The sequence below is a fragment of the Oncorhynchus gorbuscha genome, linkage group LG07 (assembly GCF_021184085.1).
Source record: "Oncorhynchus gorbuscha isolate QuinsamMale2020 ecotype Even-year linkage group LG07, OgorEven_v1.0, whole genome shotgun sequence".
Lineage (NCBI taxonomy): Eukaryota > Metazoa > Chordata > Actinopteri > Salmoniformes > Salmonidae > Oncorhynchus > Oncorhynchus gorbuscha.
Window position 1 is genome coordinate 17835561 of NC_060179.1, and position 16855 is coordinate 17852415.

Genomic DNA, 16855 nt, shown 5'->3' on the forward strand with positions numbered 1-16855 from the left:
AACGTCAACAGTGAAGAGAAGACTCCAGGATGCTGGCCTTCTAGGCAGAGTTCCTCTGTCCGGTGTCTGTGTGCTTTTACTCATCTTAATCTTTTATTTTGGCCAGTCTGAGACATGGCTTTTTCTTTATAACTCTGCTTAGAAGGCCAGCATCCTGGAGTCGTCTCGTCATTGTTGACGTTGAGACTGGTGTTTTGCGGATACTATTTAATGAAGTTGCCTGTTGAGGACTTGTGAGGCTAATCTAAGTTTTTTTAAATGAAAAACTAACTAGATTAGCTAACACAATGTGCCATTGGAACACAGGAGTGATGGTTGCTGATAATGGGCCGATATAAGCCTATGTAGATATTCTATAAAAAATCTGCAGTTTCCAGTTACAATAGTCATTTACAACATTACCAATGTCTACACTGTATTTCTGATCAATTCGATGTTATTTTAATGGACGAAAAATGAGCTTTTCTTTCAAAAACAAGGACATCTCTAAGTGACCCTAAACCTTTGAATGGTAGTGTATGTTATAAAGCTGCAGCCTCTTTGAGTCGAAAATGTGGTGTTGCTATCCTTTCAAAGGCACTTGGATATAATTGAAATCTTGAGTTTAGCTTTTTCTGCCAGTCTTTATGAAGTTGATGTTTCTAAAGTATTACATATCCTCAACCTTTCAGAGTCCTCCCCGAGAACTTCTGTATGTTACGGTGGGTCATTCCTTTAGCAACCCACATGTTCGTCCTGATCTGAAGGCGTGATTAGTCTGACAAATGGGTATCGGGTTCCAGATCCGGGGCCAATCTAAGTGATGCGTGATGGAGGTCTGTTGTGCTTGGCCCAAAATGTATCGAGTGTGAATGGTATAAGGGGCATCACATCTTCAGTGCCACTAATGGCACTTTCTGGCAATAGCAAGTCACCAGCAGCACCAATACATGATTCATACTCTAGATGCTAACTAGAGTGCAAAGTCATGGGCAATGAACTGCCTGGATTCGGCAATTGACCTGCATTGGCATTCGTATAAATCTCAATCTGTCACCAGTGCCCTGTGGATGCTCTTCAGACCCTAATATGTTAGTACAGGCCTGGGTTAGATATCAGTGAATGTAGTCAAATTGAGAATCATATCCCTTCTCACATACAGGCCCTCACCTGAAGAAAAGGTTGCAGAGTCCTTTTGTTGTTCAAGTCCTGATACTGACCACTACCCTATGGTTGATATTATCATTGTCATTGCATTAACTTCAATGACACTCATGAGTTCTTCTTGCCATGTCATAATGAGAAGGCACTACATTTACTCAAATAGCAGTTGCTTCCTTTGGTGGTAGAACAAAGATAGTATAATATTTGGACATTGTAAATTGGGCATATAGACCAGGGTTGGTTGATAAGATTAATTAGGTTAGTTTACAACTGGGGTTGGAGTGAAAATCTACAGGAGGGTAGATCTCCAGGAACAGAGTTGGAGAGCCCTGATATAGACCGTGCTTGACTTGGACTGAAATTGGTTCCAATACTCATGTTGGGTGTCGGTAGTGTTTACATTTAGGCGCAGTAGCTCCACAATACATTTGAACTAATATTCTATAAGAGGAACAGGAGCTCAAGCACTGCATATATGTTAATAAATAAAAGCTTACACACAGAAGAGTTGAACTGGTCTTTAAGATAATTATTGAAAGCAGTCCAACCATGAAAAGTAATGTTTCTAAGAAATATTTTTTTAAATGTTGTATTATTTAACCTTTATTTAACTAGGGAGGTCAGTTTACAACAAATTATTATTTACAATGACTGCCCACACCGGCCAAACCTGGATGACGCTGGGCCAATTGTGTGCCGCCCTATGGGACTCCCAATCACTGCCGGTTGTGATAGATACAGCCTGGAGAGAAAAACAGTAAGATAGTGTTTTGTGTTCAGTTCCAAGAAGAATACTTGAACGGCAGTTTGTGGACTTCAAAGGTAAATTTGACTGTCGTAAAGAAAACGAAGTGTCCAAAACATGGACTGAGTGATTGATTTATAACAATGTAATAACAATGTTGTGAACTCAAGTCAGTGCATTACAGTAACTGATATTATATATATGACCACTAGAGGGTAGTGTACCTCGAGGTTTAACCTACATACTACCCCCAAAGATTTTGTCTCCTGTGCCGCCCCTCTCGATAACTTCCGCGTCAACTACATTTCTACTTTACTGTTGTTTTGACTTTATGCTTTTGAAGAAATGGTTCAGAAGACCGACGTGACTCTGGAAATGTAGCTACATTTTGCCTTGATATTTAAGTCTATTGGATTCATAAGGACCTGGATCATAAAATACATCTGGAAACCTTGAAGATTAAAGTAAGCACTGATCTGGCTGTTATTATACACTTTCGATTTCAACTTGCTAGCCAGTCATTTAGTAATAAATTAGCTGACGCATGGTCAGATTAACACTTACCGGCCAACTACATTTTCCACTTGAATTTCAGTACATGTACTAACTGTAAAGTTTACAGCTATCTAGTGTCACTGTGTCATTCTGAGATAATAATAGCTAACTTCAATATACTTCAATCTTCACAGTAGAGAGAGTACACTCAAAAAGCAAGCTAGCTACATTGAAGACAGTACTAGGTCTACCTACAGTGCATTCGGAACGTATTCAGACCCTTTGACTTTTTCCACATTTTGTTACACTACAGCCTAAAATGGATTAAATTGTTTTCCCCCTCATCAATCTACACACAATACCCCATAATGACAAAGCAAAAAAAAGTTTTGACATTTTTGCAAATGTAAAAACAAAAAACAAACTCATAAACAAATCAAATCCAAATGTATTTGTCACATGCGCCAAATACTTACCAACAATGCTGTTTTAAGAAAAATACCTACAAAAAATAAGAAATAAAAGTCACAAATAATTAAAGAGCAGCTGTAAAATAACAATAGCGAGGCTATATACAGGGGGTACCGGTACAGAGTCATTGTGCAGGGGTACCGGTTAGTCGATCTTATGGCTTGGGGGTAGAAGTGTTTAGAAGCCTCTTGAATCTAGACTTTGCACTTCGGTACTGCTTGCCGTGCAGTAGCAGAGAGAACAGTCTATGACTATGGTGGCTGGAGTCTTTGACGATTTTTATGGCCTTCCTCTGACACCGCCTGGTATAGAGGTCCTGGATGGCAGGAAGCTTGGAGACACCGCCTGGTATAGAGGTCCTGGATGGCAGGAAACTCTGTAGAGCTCTGTCAGAGTGACCATCAGGTTATTGGTCACTTCCCTAACCAAGGCCCTTCTCCCCCGATTGCTCAGTTGGCTGGGCGGCCAGCTCTAGGAAGAGTCTTGGTGGTTCCAAACTTTTTCCATTTAAGAATGATGGACGCCACTGTGTTCTTGGAGATCTTCAATGCTGCAGAATTTTTTTGTTACCCTTCCCCAGATCTGTGCCTCAACACTATCCTGTCTCGGAGCTCTACGGACAATTCCTTCAACCTCATGGCTTGGTTTTTGCTCTGACTGCGCTGTCAACTGTGGAACTTTATATAGACAGGTGTGCTTTTTTCAAATCATGTCCAATCGATTGAATCACAGGTGGACTCCAATCATGTTGTGGAAACAATTTCGAGTCTCATAATGAGTCTGAATACTTATGTAAATAAGGTATTTCTGTTTTTGATTTTTATAAATTTGCAAACATTTAGAAAAAAATGTTTTTGCTTTGTCATTATGGGGTATTGTGTGTAGATTGATGAGGAATATTTATTATTTAATCCATTTTAGAATAAGGCTGTAATGTAACAAAATGTGGGAAAAGTCAAGGGGTCTGAATACTTTCCGAATGTACTGTATATCAGCCAACAATCCCAGCCCAGAGTTTACCATACTGTCCTTATTTATCTCTCTCTCCCCCAGAGTCTGAATGATGAGTACCCAGTCTGTCCCATTTGAGGAGGTGCGGAGGAGAGCTGAGTCCCTCCTATCCTCTTCAGGCTCTGCCCAGGTGGTAAAGGATGATGTCCAGGTCATGGCTAACATCCCCCTGTCCCTGTCTGACAAGTTTCACCACATCACAGCACAGACCATGGTGACAGAGAACATCACGGGGCACAGAAGGCAAGAGGTGAGGCATGTTTTGACATTCAACTGTATTCCTTGTTTCACATTATGTGCCTCCTTACCGTCTTCACATAGCGATGCTCTCTTTCTCCCTGTCCACAGGTCCTAGAGTCTTTGGGTCGGCTAATTAAAGCCTTGAGTATCCTGGAGAAGTATGGCTGTAATCTGACCAGCCCCAGTAGGCCCAGGTACTGGCGGAGTGTCAAACACAACAACCCCGTTTTCAGGACCACCGTGGACGAAATCAAGGTGAAGAGACAGACAGGCCTCTCTAAACCCTGTCAGGAACCCTATTCTTACAGTATAATGATTGACTTCCTTATGCGTAGTACAGATTACAGAGTCTGAAGGTCATCTCATCCATTGATTTCACTATGAATTGTCAGATGGTTGAAAAAGGGAGTGGATCAATAAGAGATGTTTAGAGTGCCTTAGTAAGTCACAGACCCACTGATATTAAAAGCATTTGAGTTGACTTTTTCACTCATTTGAGTCAATGGGCTGCTTTCTTTTCTACAGGGTGGCAAGTCTGTCCTATTTCTTTACGGTTACACCAATCAGCAGCCAGACGGGCTCAGCTTCCCTGATGATGTCACACATCCAGACGTTGAGAAGGTTGCTGCGGTGACCATTGAGGTCATGATCCTGCGCATGGAAATGGACATGCTCATCAAGGTGTGAAATCTATTTTTACATTTGTGTCATTCTCAATTTGAATATGACCACAAAGACATGTTTCCATGTTTGCTCTGTTATGAGGTAATGTGTTGTGTTTTGCCTGTCAGGGTACACATGCTCACCCAGAAATGTACAGCAATATCCTCCCATCCCCTAATCTACAGAAGATAACCCAGGTCTGTGTAACATACAGTTGGTGGTTCATCGGTTTTGTCTGTTTCTACCTCTACCTCGTTCTGGTTTTAGTGTTGTCATGCTGACTAATGGCTATTTGTCTCTCATCAGGATGAACCAGAGATGATGTCTGATGTGGTGGTCATTCCACTAGGAGAGGAGAACGGGGATACGGGGAAAGACCTTCAGCCGCTATCTCCTCTACCCAAACATGCTACCAGTCCTGGACTAAGACATGTCCCCACCACTCCTACTGGTGAGACAAGCAGTCATTCCTTGTACCAGTCTACCTGTCACCTTGCTTTCTGCCTACCAGCATTTATGTCATCTGGCCAATGTGTTGTACTGTCAGCGGATGACAAACCCATTATTTCTTCTTTCTTTCTCTCTCTCTTTCTCTCAAAGATGGGATGTGTGATTTGTGCGGTGCCACTCCCTCACTCCTCTGCCCGGCCTGTGGTTCTCTTCCTTTCTGTCAGTCATGTGACCTCCTCTACCACCACCACCCGTCCAGAGCCAATCACAGGAGAGATAGAATACAGGGTAAGATATGGGTCATTGCTTAGATTTCTTTGAATATTCCATCCTATCAATATGTAAAGTAACACTGATCACCCCCCCCCCCCGTAGAGACCTGTATCCTCTGTGGTGTGTCCCAAGTCTCTGCCCATTGCTCCACCTGTTCTCAGAGGCTGTGTCTGGAGTGTGACAGACTGTACCATTCTCACCCTGACCGCGGGGGTCACAACAGGACAGTGGTTGCCAAACCAAAAAGAGCTTTAAGGTTAGAATTTAGGAAGGGTTAATATTTTACTCCATGCGCGTGTACGTACTCACTCACACCAAATCACTTCTTCTTCTCACTCGCATTTCTTCTCTTTTTCAGCCACTCTATTTCCTTGTGGGAGTGTGCTCAGTGCACTACAGTCAACGAGGTGAAGGCCGTGCTGTGTGTGACCTGTGAACGACCCCGACTTGCCCTCGCTTCCCTTATAGTTCAGGAGGACCCTGGGCAACCGCCATCCAGCGCAGGTCACATTCCATATACACGGGTCAACTGATGAATAGTTTTCATGTGACAACATGTCAGTCACCTATCCTATCCTGTTTGAGGTGTTCACGTCATCTGTGCCTCCATAGCATTGGTAATACATCAGTAATGTAATTATACAGACATAGCTAGAAACTGAGCTAGATCAATACCAGGTTATCTGTTTATCTAGTCTATCTGACCTCTCTCGTAGAATGGCAGTGTAAGAGCTGTACTGTCGTGAACCAGGGCAGCAGTATACTGTGTGAGGTGTGTGAGCGCCCCCGTCTGGCCACCCGTCCCTCTATCACGCCAATACTCCCCAGTACTCCAGTACTCCCCAGTACTCCAGTACTCTCCATGCAAGGACCCACGTCAGATAACGAAACAGAGGTTTGACCCCCCCAGTGGTTTAAATACTCTCTACAATTGGAATGCTCTGAGACATAATCATTCCAGCGTATCTTTTCTGTTTTTAATCTTTCACTCCCCCCCCTCCCATGCTGTCTCTCTCGCTCTTTAGTGGATGTGTCAGTTCTGCACCTATGTGAACTCTCAGCCTGTAGTGGTTTGTGAGATGTGCAACTTGCCGTGTAAAGATCCTGCAGGCACCAGCCTCAAGTCCCTCCCCCTGCAGTCTCCGATCAAAGACTTAGCCTCACCTTCTACGCCCCAACTCCATCCCCAGATCCCTCCCAGGGTGAACATCGACATCAAGAGACAGAACCTGATGAGGGATGAAGGGCTGAAACTTGTCCATCAAATACGAGTAGGTGGAGTACAAATGGACGCAATGTGAATTAAAACCAGATTAACTGCTACTATATTTTCTAACTTTTAACCTAATGTTCTTCCTCAGGAGGGAGAGAAAAATGGAGTGGGCCCAGAGGAGGTCTACGCAGCCCTTTGCGTTTCCGGAGGCAGCAACGTCAACCCCTGTGATTGGCTGAAATCAGAGCTGCCCCACCTACTGGATGAGATCTGTGCCATGGCGGCTTCGTCTGCTTTGCAGAACTACAAAGCAGGGGTTTCTGGGCCGCAAGATAACACCGAGCCGGATGGAGGTTCGACAGAGCAGCAGAGTCCCAGTGTGCTGCTGGGTGAGGGGGTGCGGCTGTCCAGGGTTGAGGCCAAGCAGGCATGGCTGGCAGCAGGAGGCGACACTGAGAAAGCAGTCCGTCAGCTGCTCAGAGACAGAGAGGTCAAGGTGAGAACCAGACATGTCACCTGACCCAAATGGTCATTCTAGACAGATATGACTAAATACTTTTGATATCAACTCAAGTAAACCAAGATCTTAGAGTTTACTGAGTTTGTCTGTTTAAGCCTATATGCAAAGTACATCCACTGCAGTATCCAGTCCAACTGCGTCTGTCTCTGGTGTGTGTAGATGCGCGAGCTGCGTTCTCTGGGTTTCCGGGAGGCGTCCCAGTGTGAGGAGGCTCTGCGTCTGAGTGGAGGAGAGGTGCAGGGGGCTCTGTCCGTGCTGCAGCGGCCCCTCCTGGAGCCCTTCCACCAGCGCATCTGGAGCGACCAGCCAGTGGCCCCTATCGATGCAAAGAGCCCCGACAAACAGGTGTGTGTGTACACGAGAGCCAGCAGTACTCAATGAACTGCATTTTTCAAGACCACACACACAAAACAAATAACCTGATTGTTAATCACCATGAACCTACATTGTGTTACCTAAGCGGATGTGCAGGCGCCTGCTGGCATTGTACGAGCTGCCCAGTTGGGGGCGCTGTGAGCTGGCCCTGTCTCTACTCCAGGAGCCTGATGCCCAGTACTCCCTGGAGGACGTCATCCAGGCCGTCAAGGAGTCCCAGGACAGAGAGTTCCTCCGCCGCCTCCTCAACAAGGAGTGTCCCTGCTGCCTCAGCATCTTCCCCCACAGCAAGGTGGGCTGCTAGGGCTCTGTCTTTGCCTTGGGGTGGATGATGAGCTCTTATTACCTCCTCCCTGTATCTGTATTGCCTTGTCAGTCAATACTCCTATGGACTTTAAATTGTTCCTTTTTATCCTGTATGAATTCTCTGTACCTCTCAGATGCAGTCCCTGACCTCGTGTCAGTGCTCGGTGTGCCACGACTGTTTCACGCAGCACTTCACCATCGCTGTGAGAGACAAACACATCAGAGACATGGTGTGTCCCGTGTGCGCAGGACCAGACATCAACGACCCCGAGCACCTGGACAGCTACTTCTCCACCCTGGACATCCAGGTACATACTATAGAAAGAAAGATTTAGAGATACAAGGGAGGAAGGTTATTTTCTACATTTGACATTTTTACATTTAGCAGACACTCTTATTACAGTAGTGCACTCTTCTTAAGATAGCGAGGTGGGACAACCACATCACAGGCATAGTAAGTACATTTTCCCTCAATAAAGTAGCTATCAGCAAAGTCAGTGCTAGTAGGGGGGAAAAGTTAAGTGTGAGTGTTAGTTGTTTTGTTTTTTTGTTGGGGGAAAAGTGGTGCAGTGGGATTATTTAACATACTCTTTGAGAGGTAGGGTTTTCAGATGTTTTGTGAAGATGGGCAGGGATTTATGAAGCTGGTTCTACCATTGGGGTGCCAGGAGAGAGAAGAGCTTGGACTGGGCTGATCAGAGTACTTGGGTTGGGGTGTAGGGTTTGAACAGAGCCTGAAGGTAGGAAGGTGCTGTTCCATAGATAAGCACCATGGTATTGTAGTGGACTCGAGCTTTGACTGGAAGACAGTGGCGTGGGCGGAGGAGCGGGGTGACATGGGAAAATTTGGGAAGGTTGAACACAAAGCGGGCTGCATCGTTCTGGAGAAATTGCAGGGGCCTGATGGCACCAACGGGGAGCCCAGCCACCGAGTTGCAGTAGTCCAGACGAGAGATGACAAGTGCCTGGATTAGGACCTGCATCGTTTCCTGTGTGAGGTAGGGTTGTACTCTACAGATGTTGTAGAGCACGAACCTGCAGGAGCGAGTCACAGCGTTGGTGTTTGCAGAGAACAACAGGGTGTTGTCCAGGGTCAAGCCAAGGTTTTTTGCACTCCGGAAGGGTACCCTGTGGAGTTGTCAACCGTGATGGAGAGGCCTTAGAGCGGGCAGGCCTTCCCCGGGAGGAAGAGCAGCTCCATTTTGTCGAGGTTGAGCTTGAGGTAGCGGGCCGACATCCAAGCTGAGATATTTGCTCGGCATGCAGAGAGGAGGACTGCCGTGAGATTAGTCGGAAAACAGCCTCTAGTATAGATGAGGTCAAGTGTATTGCCTGCCACATGAGGGGGGGGGATTGGGAAAGGGTGAGGTCAAAAGAGGTAAGGAAGGGAACCTTGTGGGCAATACAGTAGATGACAATAATCTTACACTTGAGTGGACAAGTGACAGTGACAGCATATAATTCAAATAAGGAGATGGACAAGTGAGAGAGGGAGAAAAGAGAAAATCTCTATTTAGGATGAATGAGTAGCCTTGTGCCACCATTGCAACAACCAGATTCTGTCAGGCTATGAGAGAAAACATAGTCAGATGAAGAGAGAGCAGCTGGAGTAGCAGTGTTCACTGTGGTGATGTTTCCATCAGGGCCAAAAAGTCTAGGGACTGAATAAAGGGCAGCATAGGCTGAGATTAACCTGGTGATCTTTACCGCAGATCAGCAGTTTCAAACGCTGCCGGAAACCAGGAATACCTCATGGGTTGTGTGCGCAGGGTACACTAAATTAGAAGGGCTGCAGCCAAGGGATGGGGAGAGTCTGTAAAACCTACAGGGAGAGGAGCAAACTGGGATAGAAAACACATAGTTGCCAAAACTACAAAATAGTTTTGCTGACGACACTGCCGCTGAATGATGACCAAAACAACAGTCACAAATTGCCCTGCCCCTTCATCCTGGTTGATGTGTCAACAATCATCTGCTAGTTATGAGCAGTGAGCAGTTCACACACCAAGTAGGCTACTGGGGAGAGGCAGCACCTAAAGCGGATGGCCCTAGCTAGCAAAGAAAACAGTACTAGACAGCAACATATTAAAGGGATACTTGATGCCCTTTATCTACTTCCACATAGTCAGATGAATTTGTGGATACTGTGTCCAGTATGAACGAAGTTGGAGGTAGTTTCGCTCGACAATGCACTGGAAGTCTATGGGAATCTGCAAGCATGCTAGTACAGTTGAAGTCTGAAGTTTACATACACCTTAGCCAAATACATTTAAACTGAGTTTTTCACAATTCCTGACATTTAATCCTAGTAAGGAACCCTGTTTTAGGTGAGTTAGGATCACCACTTTATTTTAAGAATGTGAAATGTCAGAATAATAGTAGTGAGAATTATTTATTTAAGCTTTTATTTCTTTCATCACATTCCCAGTGGGTCAGAAGTTTACATACACTCAATTAGTATTTGGTAGCATTGAATTTAATTTGTTTAATTTGGGTCAAACGTTTCAGGTAGCCTTCCACAAGCCTCCCACAATAAGTTGGGTGAATTTTGGCCCATTCCTCCTGACAGAGCTGGTGTAACTGAGTCAGGTTTGTTGGCCTCCTTGCTCACACACGCTTTTTCAGTTCTGCCTACAAATGTTCTATGGAATTGAGGACAGGGCTTTGGGATGGCCAGTCCAATACCTTGACTTTGTTGTCCTTAAGCCTTTTTGCCACAACTTTGGAAGTATGCTTGGGGCCATTGTCCATTTGGAAGACCCATTTGCGACCAAGCTTTAACTTTCTGACTGATGTCTTGAGATGTTGCTTCAATATATCCACGTAATTTTCCTTCCTCATGATGCCATCTATTTTGTGAAGTGCACCAGTCCCTCCTGCAGCAAAGCACCCCCACAACACGATGCTGCCACTCCCGTGCTTCAAGGTTGGGATGGTGTTCTTTGGCTTGCAAGCCTCCCCCTTTTTCCTCCAAACAATGGTTATTATGGCCAAACAGTTCTATTTTTGTTTCATCAGAACAGAGGACATTTCTCCAAAAAGTACAATCTTTGTCCCCATGTGCAGTTGCAAACCATAGTCTGGCTTTTTTATGGTGGTTTTAGAGCAGTGGCGTCTTCCTTGCTGAGCGGCCTTACAGGTTATGTCGATATAGGACTCGTTTTACTGTGGATATAGATACTTTTGTACCCGTTTCCTCCAGCGTCTTCACAAGGTCCTTTGCTGTTGTTCTGGGATTGATTTGCACATTTCACACCAAAGTACGTTCATCTCTAGGAGACAGAACGCGTCTCCTTCCTGAGCGGTATGACGGCTGCGTGGTCCCATGGTGTTTATACTTGCGTACTATTGTTTGTACAGATGAACGTGGTACCTTCAGGCGTTTGGGAATTGCTCCCAAGGATGAACCAGACATGTGGGGGTCTACAATTTTTTTTGTGAGGTCTTGGCTGATTTCTTTTGATTTTCCAATGATGTCAAGCAAAGAGACACTGAGTTTGAAGGTAGGCTTTGAAATACATCCACAGGTACACCTCCAATTGGCTCAAATGTTGTCAGTTAGCCTATCAGCAGCTAGCCATGGAATAATTTTCTGGAATTTTCCAATCTGTTTAAAGGCACAGTCAACTTAGTGTATGTAAACTTGTGACCCACTGGAATTGTGATGCAGTGAATTTTAAGTGAAATTATCTGTCTGTAAACAATTGTTGGAAAAATGACTTGGGTCATGCACAAAGTAGATGTCCTAACTGACTTGCCAAAACTATAGTTTGCTAACAAGACATTTGTGGAGTGTATGTAAACTTCCGACTTCAACTGTATATATCCATAGACTTCCAGCCATTGTGCTAATGCTAGTTGGCATTGGCTCTTGAAACGACTTCTTCTTCCTTTATACTGGACACAGAGACATACAAGTGGTATCCACAAGTTCATCTGACTCTGGGGAAGTAGATAGATGGCCTCATTGTCAAAATCCCAAAGTATCAATTTAAGACAAAAAAAATCCCTGTTTGACATTTCTGGAATTTTGCAACCCTGTTAGGGATATAGGCAGATGGAAATGGGGAGATCATGTGTTGCTAAAGCTTGTGCAAGTATATGGTTATTACATAGTTATTGATGTTGTGTGTTTAGCTGCGAGACTGTCTGGATCGTGAGGTGTACGAGCTCTTCCACAAGAAGCTGACGGAACATGCTCTGATGAAGGACCCCATGTTCCTGTGGTGTTGTCACGTGAGTGTGTTTCTAACCATCTCCATCACATATAAAGTTTCTTCTCTACTGAACTTTTCACCCACCCACCCCTCTCTTCTCCTCCCTCCTCAGTGCACCTTTGGGTTTATCTATGATGGAAACCAGTTCAAAGTCACCTGTCCCACGTGTATGAAGAGCTTTTGCAACCAATGCAAAAAGCCTGTAAGTACAAAAGATGCATGTTGCTGCCTTGCCTGCCATCTATTGTGTCATTTCATAGCTACATGTATGTGGAACCTAAATAATGATGCCTGTCTCTCTCTCCATCTTTCTTTCTCCTTCTCCCCATCTCTCTCACGTTCTCTCGCCCCCCCCCCTCTCTCTCTGTGTCAGTGGGAAGCTCAGCACCAGGATGTATCCTGTGAGCAGTTCCAGTTGTGGAAGAGAGAGAACGACCCTGACTACCAGAAACAGGGGCTGGCCGGGTTCCTGCGGGACAACGGCATCAGTGAGTCAGTCAGCCTAAACAGCCTGCAGTTATTGGCCCATATTCACAAAGAGTTTTAGAGTAGGTGCTGATCTAGGATCAGATTTCCCTTTTAGATTAAAATAAATAAGATTATATGGACAGACAGGACCTGATCCTAGATCACACAATGCCATCTCACCACCATCATCATTATTATAACACCATGATGTGGTCCTTCTCATCTCTCTCCATAGCCTGTCCTCACTGCAGGTTCCAGTATGCCTTGACCAAAGGGGGCTGCATGCACTTCAGCTGCTCCCAATGCAGATATCAGTTCTGCAGCGGCTGTAACAATCCCTTCCACACTGTAAGTCACGCACAGGGATATTATCTAGGACAGTGGTTCCCATCCTTTTTTGGTTACTGTACCACCAACTGAATTGTGCTCTGCCCGGAGTACCTTTCAAGTACCCCTGTGCATTTTACCAGTAGGCCTATGGTCTCATGAATCTTCTCAAGTACCCCCTTGTTAGGAACCACTGATCTCGTACAGAATGTCTTACTAAATGGATTCAGTAAGAGGGAAGGATCTCTCTTTCTGTCAGGGCTTTCTCATTCTCCATCCTCATGTCTGTTTCCTTTCTCTCTTTCTCACCCCTTTCCCTCCCTCCACTTCTCTCTGTCAGACGGCGTGTAAGACAATCCAGTGTAAAATCACAGGTCTCCATGCTCATCACCCACGAGACTGTCTCTTCTACCTCAGGGACTGGGAGCCTGTCAGACTACAGGCCCTGCTGCAGGTACAGAGACAAGAAATGTTCTGGGAACGTTACAGGGGAAATGTTTGGGGAACTTTACAGACGGGATGTTCTGGGAATATGACAAAGGGAATGTTCGGGTAACGTAACAGACTGAATGTTCTGTGAACGTTACATGGGAAATGTTCTGGGAACTTTACAGGGCTGTCATTTCAATGTTATGTTTCTGAGGTGAGGTGTTTGTATTTTGTCCACAGAGGAATGCTGTTGTGTTCAACACAGACCCCCCTAATGGGACTCAGACTGGTGAGAGTGACCTCCTGTTTATCCTCACTTACAGTGCATTCAGAAAGTATTCAGACCCCTTGACCCCTTTTCCACATTTTGTTACATTACAGCCTTATTCTAAAATCTATTTTTTTTCCCCTCATCAATCTACACACAATGCCCCATAATCAGATTTATTTTGCAAATTCATTAAAAATGTAAATATCACATTTACATAAGCATTCAGAACCTTTACTCAGTACTTTGTTGAAGCACCTTTGGCAATGATTACAGCCTCAAGTATGATGCTACAAATCAAATCAAATGTATTTATATAGCCCTTCGTACATCAGCTGATATCTCAAAGTGCTGTACAGAAACCCAGCCTAAAACCCCAAAACAGCAAGCAATGCAGGTGTAGAAGCACGGTGGCTGGGAAAAACTCCCTAGAAAAGGCCAAAACCTAGGAAGAAACCTAGAGAGGAACCAGGCTATGTGGGGTGGCCAGTCCTCTTCTGGCTGTGCCAGGTGGAGATTATAACAGAACATGGCCAAGATGTTCAAATGTTCATAAATGACCAGCATGGTCAAATAATAATAAGGCAGAACAGTTGAAACTGGAGCAGCAGCACAGTCAGGTGGACTGGGGACAGCAAGGAGTCATCATGTCAGGTAGTCCTGGGGCATGGTCCTAGGGCTCAGGTCCTCCGAGAGAGAGAAAGAAAGAAGGAGAGAATTAGAGAACGCACACTTAAGATTCACACAGGACACCAAATAGGACAGGAGAAGTACTCCAGATATAAAAAACTGAACCTAGCCCCCTGACACAAACTACTGCAGCATAAATACTGGAGGCTGAGACAGGAGGGGTCAGGAGACACTTTGGCCCCATACAAGCTTGGCACACTTGTATTTGGAGAGTTTCTCACATTCTTCTCTGCAGATCCTTTCAAGCTCTGTCAGGTTGGATGGGGAGCATCGCTGCACAGCTATTTTCAGGTCTCTCCAGAGATGTTAGAACGGGTTCAAGTCCGGCCTCTAGCTGGGCCACTCAAGGACATTCAAAGACTTGTCCCGAAGCAACTCCTGCGTTTTCTTGGCTATGTGCTTATGGTTGTTATCCTGTTGGAAGGTAAACCTTTGCCCCAGTCTAAGGACCTGAGCGCCCTGGAGCAGGTTTTTTATCAAAGAAACCTCTGTACTCCGTACATCTTTCCCTTGATCCTGACTAGTCTCCAAGTCCCTGCCACTGAAAAACATCCCCACAGCATGATGCTGCCTCCACCATGCTTCACCGTAGGGATGGTGCCAGGTTTCTTCCAGATGTGACGCTTGGCATTCAGGCCAAACAGTTCAATCTTAGTTTCATCCGACCAGAGAATCTTATTTCTCATGGTCTGAGAGTCCTTTTGGCAAACTCCAACCAGGCTGTCATGTGCCTTTTACTGAGGAGTGGCTTCCATCTGGCCTTCTCCCCTGATTGCTCAGTTTGGCAGGGCAGCCAGCTCTAGGAAGAGTCTTGGTGGTTCCAAACTTCCTCCATTTAAGAACGATGGAGGCCATTGTATTCTTAGGGACCTTCAATGCTGCATAAATGTTTTGGTACCCTTCCCCAGATCTGTGACTTGACACTATCTTGTTCTCGGAGCTTTACGTACAATTCCTTCAACCTCATGGCTTGGTTTTTGCTCTGACATGCACTGTCAACTGTGGGACCTTTATATAGACAGGTGTGTGCTTTTCTAAGTCATGTCCAATCAATTGAATTTACCACAGGTGTGTCTAATTAAGTTGTAGAAACATTTCAAGGATGATCGATGGAAACAGGATTCACCTGAGCTCAATTTTGAGTATCATAGCAAAGGGTCTGAATACTTATTGTAAATAAGGTTTCTGTTTTTTATTTTTTATAAATGTGCAAAAATGGCTAAAATCCTGTTTTTGCTTTGCCATAATGGGGTATTATGTGTAGATTGATGAGGAAAATGTTTTATTTGATCCATTTTAGAATAAGGTTGTAACGTAACAAAATGTGGATAAAGTCAAGGGGTCTGAATACTTTCAGAATGCATTGTATGTGAGAACTTTAGTCTTTTTTTTCTCTTTCTGCCCATACTTTCAATTTATCTTTCTGTGACTCAGACGCATGTGGAGTGATGGAGCAGAAGGATGAGGGAGGTCAGCAGATTGACTCACCCTGTGGAGTCCAAACTCAGCCAGGAGAAGCTGGACTCTGCGAGTGAGTCACACACAAAATACCTAATTGTTTGTTATTTGTGCACTACCACACACATATCCTGTGGGTTTAATTGTATTGAAGACATGCCATGAGAAGTTCATGATATTCACTTTTAAACCTTTTTGGCTGTTAGGCTGTTCTTGCTTTGTCTCCGTTTGTGGCCATTGTTCTCACTATGTCTGTCTCTGTGTGGCCATTGCAGTAAACACTACAGAGAGTACCTGGTTAGTCTCATTAACGGACACACCCTGGATCCCGCTCTTGTCTATGACCAACAAGAGGTGACAGTTGCCTGCAGGAGGTACCAGGTGGAGGAGCAACAAGGGGAGGGGGAGGACGACCGGGTGTACCAGGATCGACTGCTGAAGGTCAGTCATCCATCACTCAGTTAGGCTTGTGGCCTCGCTGGAAGTTTGCACTAAATAGTTTCAATCTTCATTTTGATGTCGTGTTTTTGTTGTGGTTCAGATTGTGTGAAAGTGTATACAACTCTTTCTTTACAGAAACTGATGGAAGTTCCACTTGGAGAAAGGGTTCCCCGGATGAGATGAAAACTGGTTAATAAAATATTTTAAATCATTCTAAGGAAAGTACAGGTATCCTATTTGCAAACAGCATGAAGTGAAGGAGTCAAGTTTCAAACCTCCCACCACATAGCATTACCAACCAACCAACCAACCTGCTATATTACATCTCATTGAAGTTTAACATGTTTTGTTCTTCACATGCTTCATTAGATTTATGACATCTACAGTTACCAGTATCAAAATGCCTCTCTGTAAGGATACAGTTGCAAAGACAGGCTAATCAACAACTGACTTTCTTGTTTATTTTTTATTAAAGATATAAAATATATTTTCAATATGTCACTAAACAATAAGAAATAATAATAATAATCAGGTGTTTGTCAACTTAAACATGACAGTCTATATTGTGAGATATTTTCAAAGTGTAAATGCAGGGTATACTATGTAATAAATAGGCTACTCATGCAATAAAGTATTTTATTGATTTGAAAAT

General features: G+C 44.4%; 1 protein-coding gene across 1 annotated transcript; it reads left to right on the plus strand.

The window, feature by feature from the left end:
* The first annotated feature begins 2156 nt into the window (after positions 1 to 2156).
* On the plus strand, positions 2157 to 16855 carry LOC124039576 (E3 ubiquitin-protein ligase RNF31-like). Its single transcript, XM_046355688.1, has 24 exons — positions 2157 to 2352; positions 3908 to 4115; positions 4214 to 4360; positions 4631 to 4786; positions 4897 to 4965; positions 5075 to 5219; positions 5369 to 5506; positions 5594 to 5747; positions 5850 to 5995; positions 6208 to 6386; positions 6517 to 6762; positions 6853 to 7200; positions 7384 to 7569; positions 7685 to 7891; positions 8040 to 8213; positions 12043 to 12141; positions 12235 to 12324; positions 12496 to 12610; positions 12826 to 12938; positions 13258 to 13371; positions 13587 to 13635; positions 15739 to 15835; positions 16038 to 16203; positions 16339 to 16855. Exons 2-24 carry the CDS (start codon positions 3915 to 3917, stop codon positions 16384 to 16386), a joined length of 3387 nt encoding a protein of 1128 aa, XP_046211644.1. The 5' UTR covers positions 2157 to 2352; positions 3908 to 3914; the 3' UTR covers positions 16387 to 16855.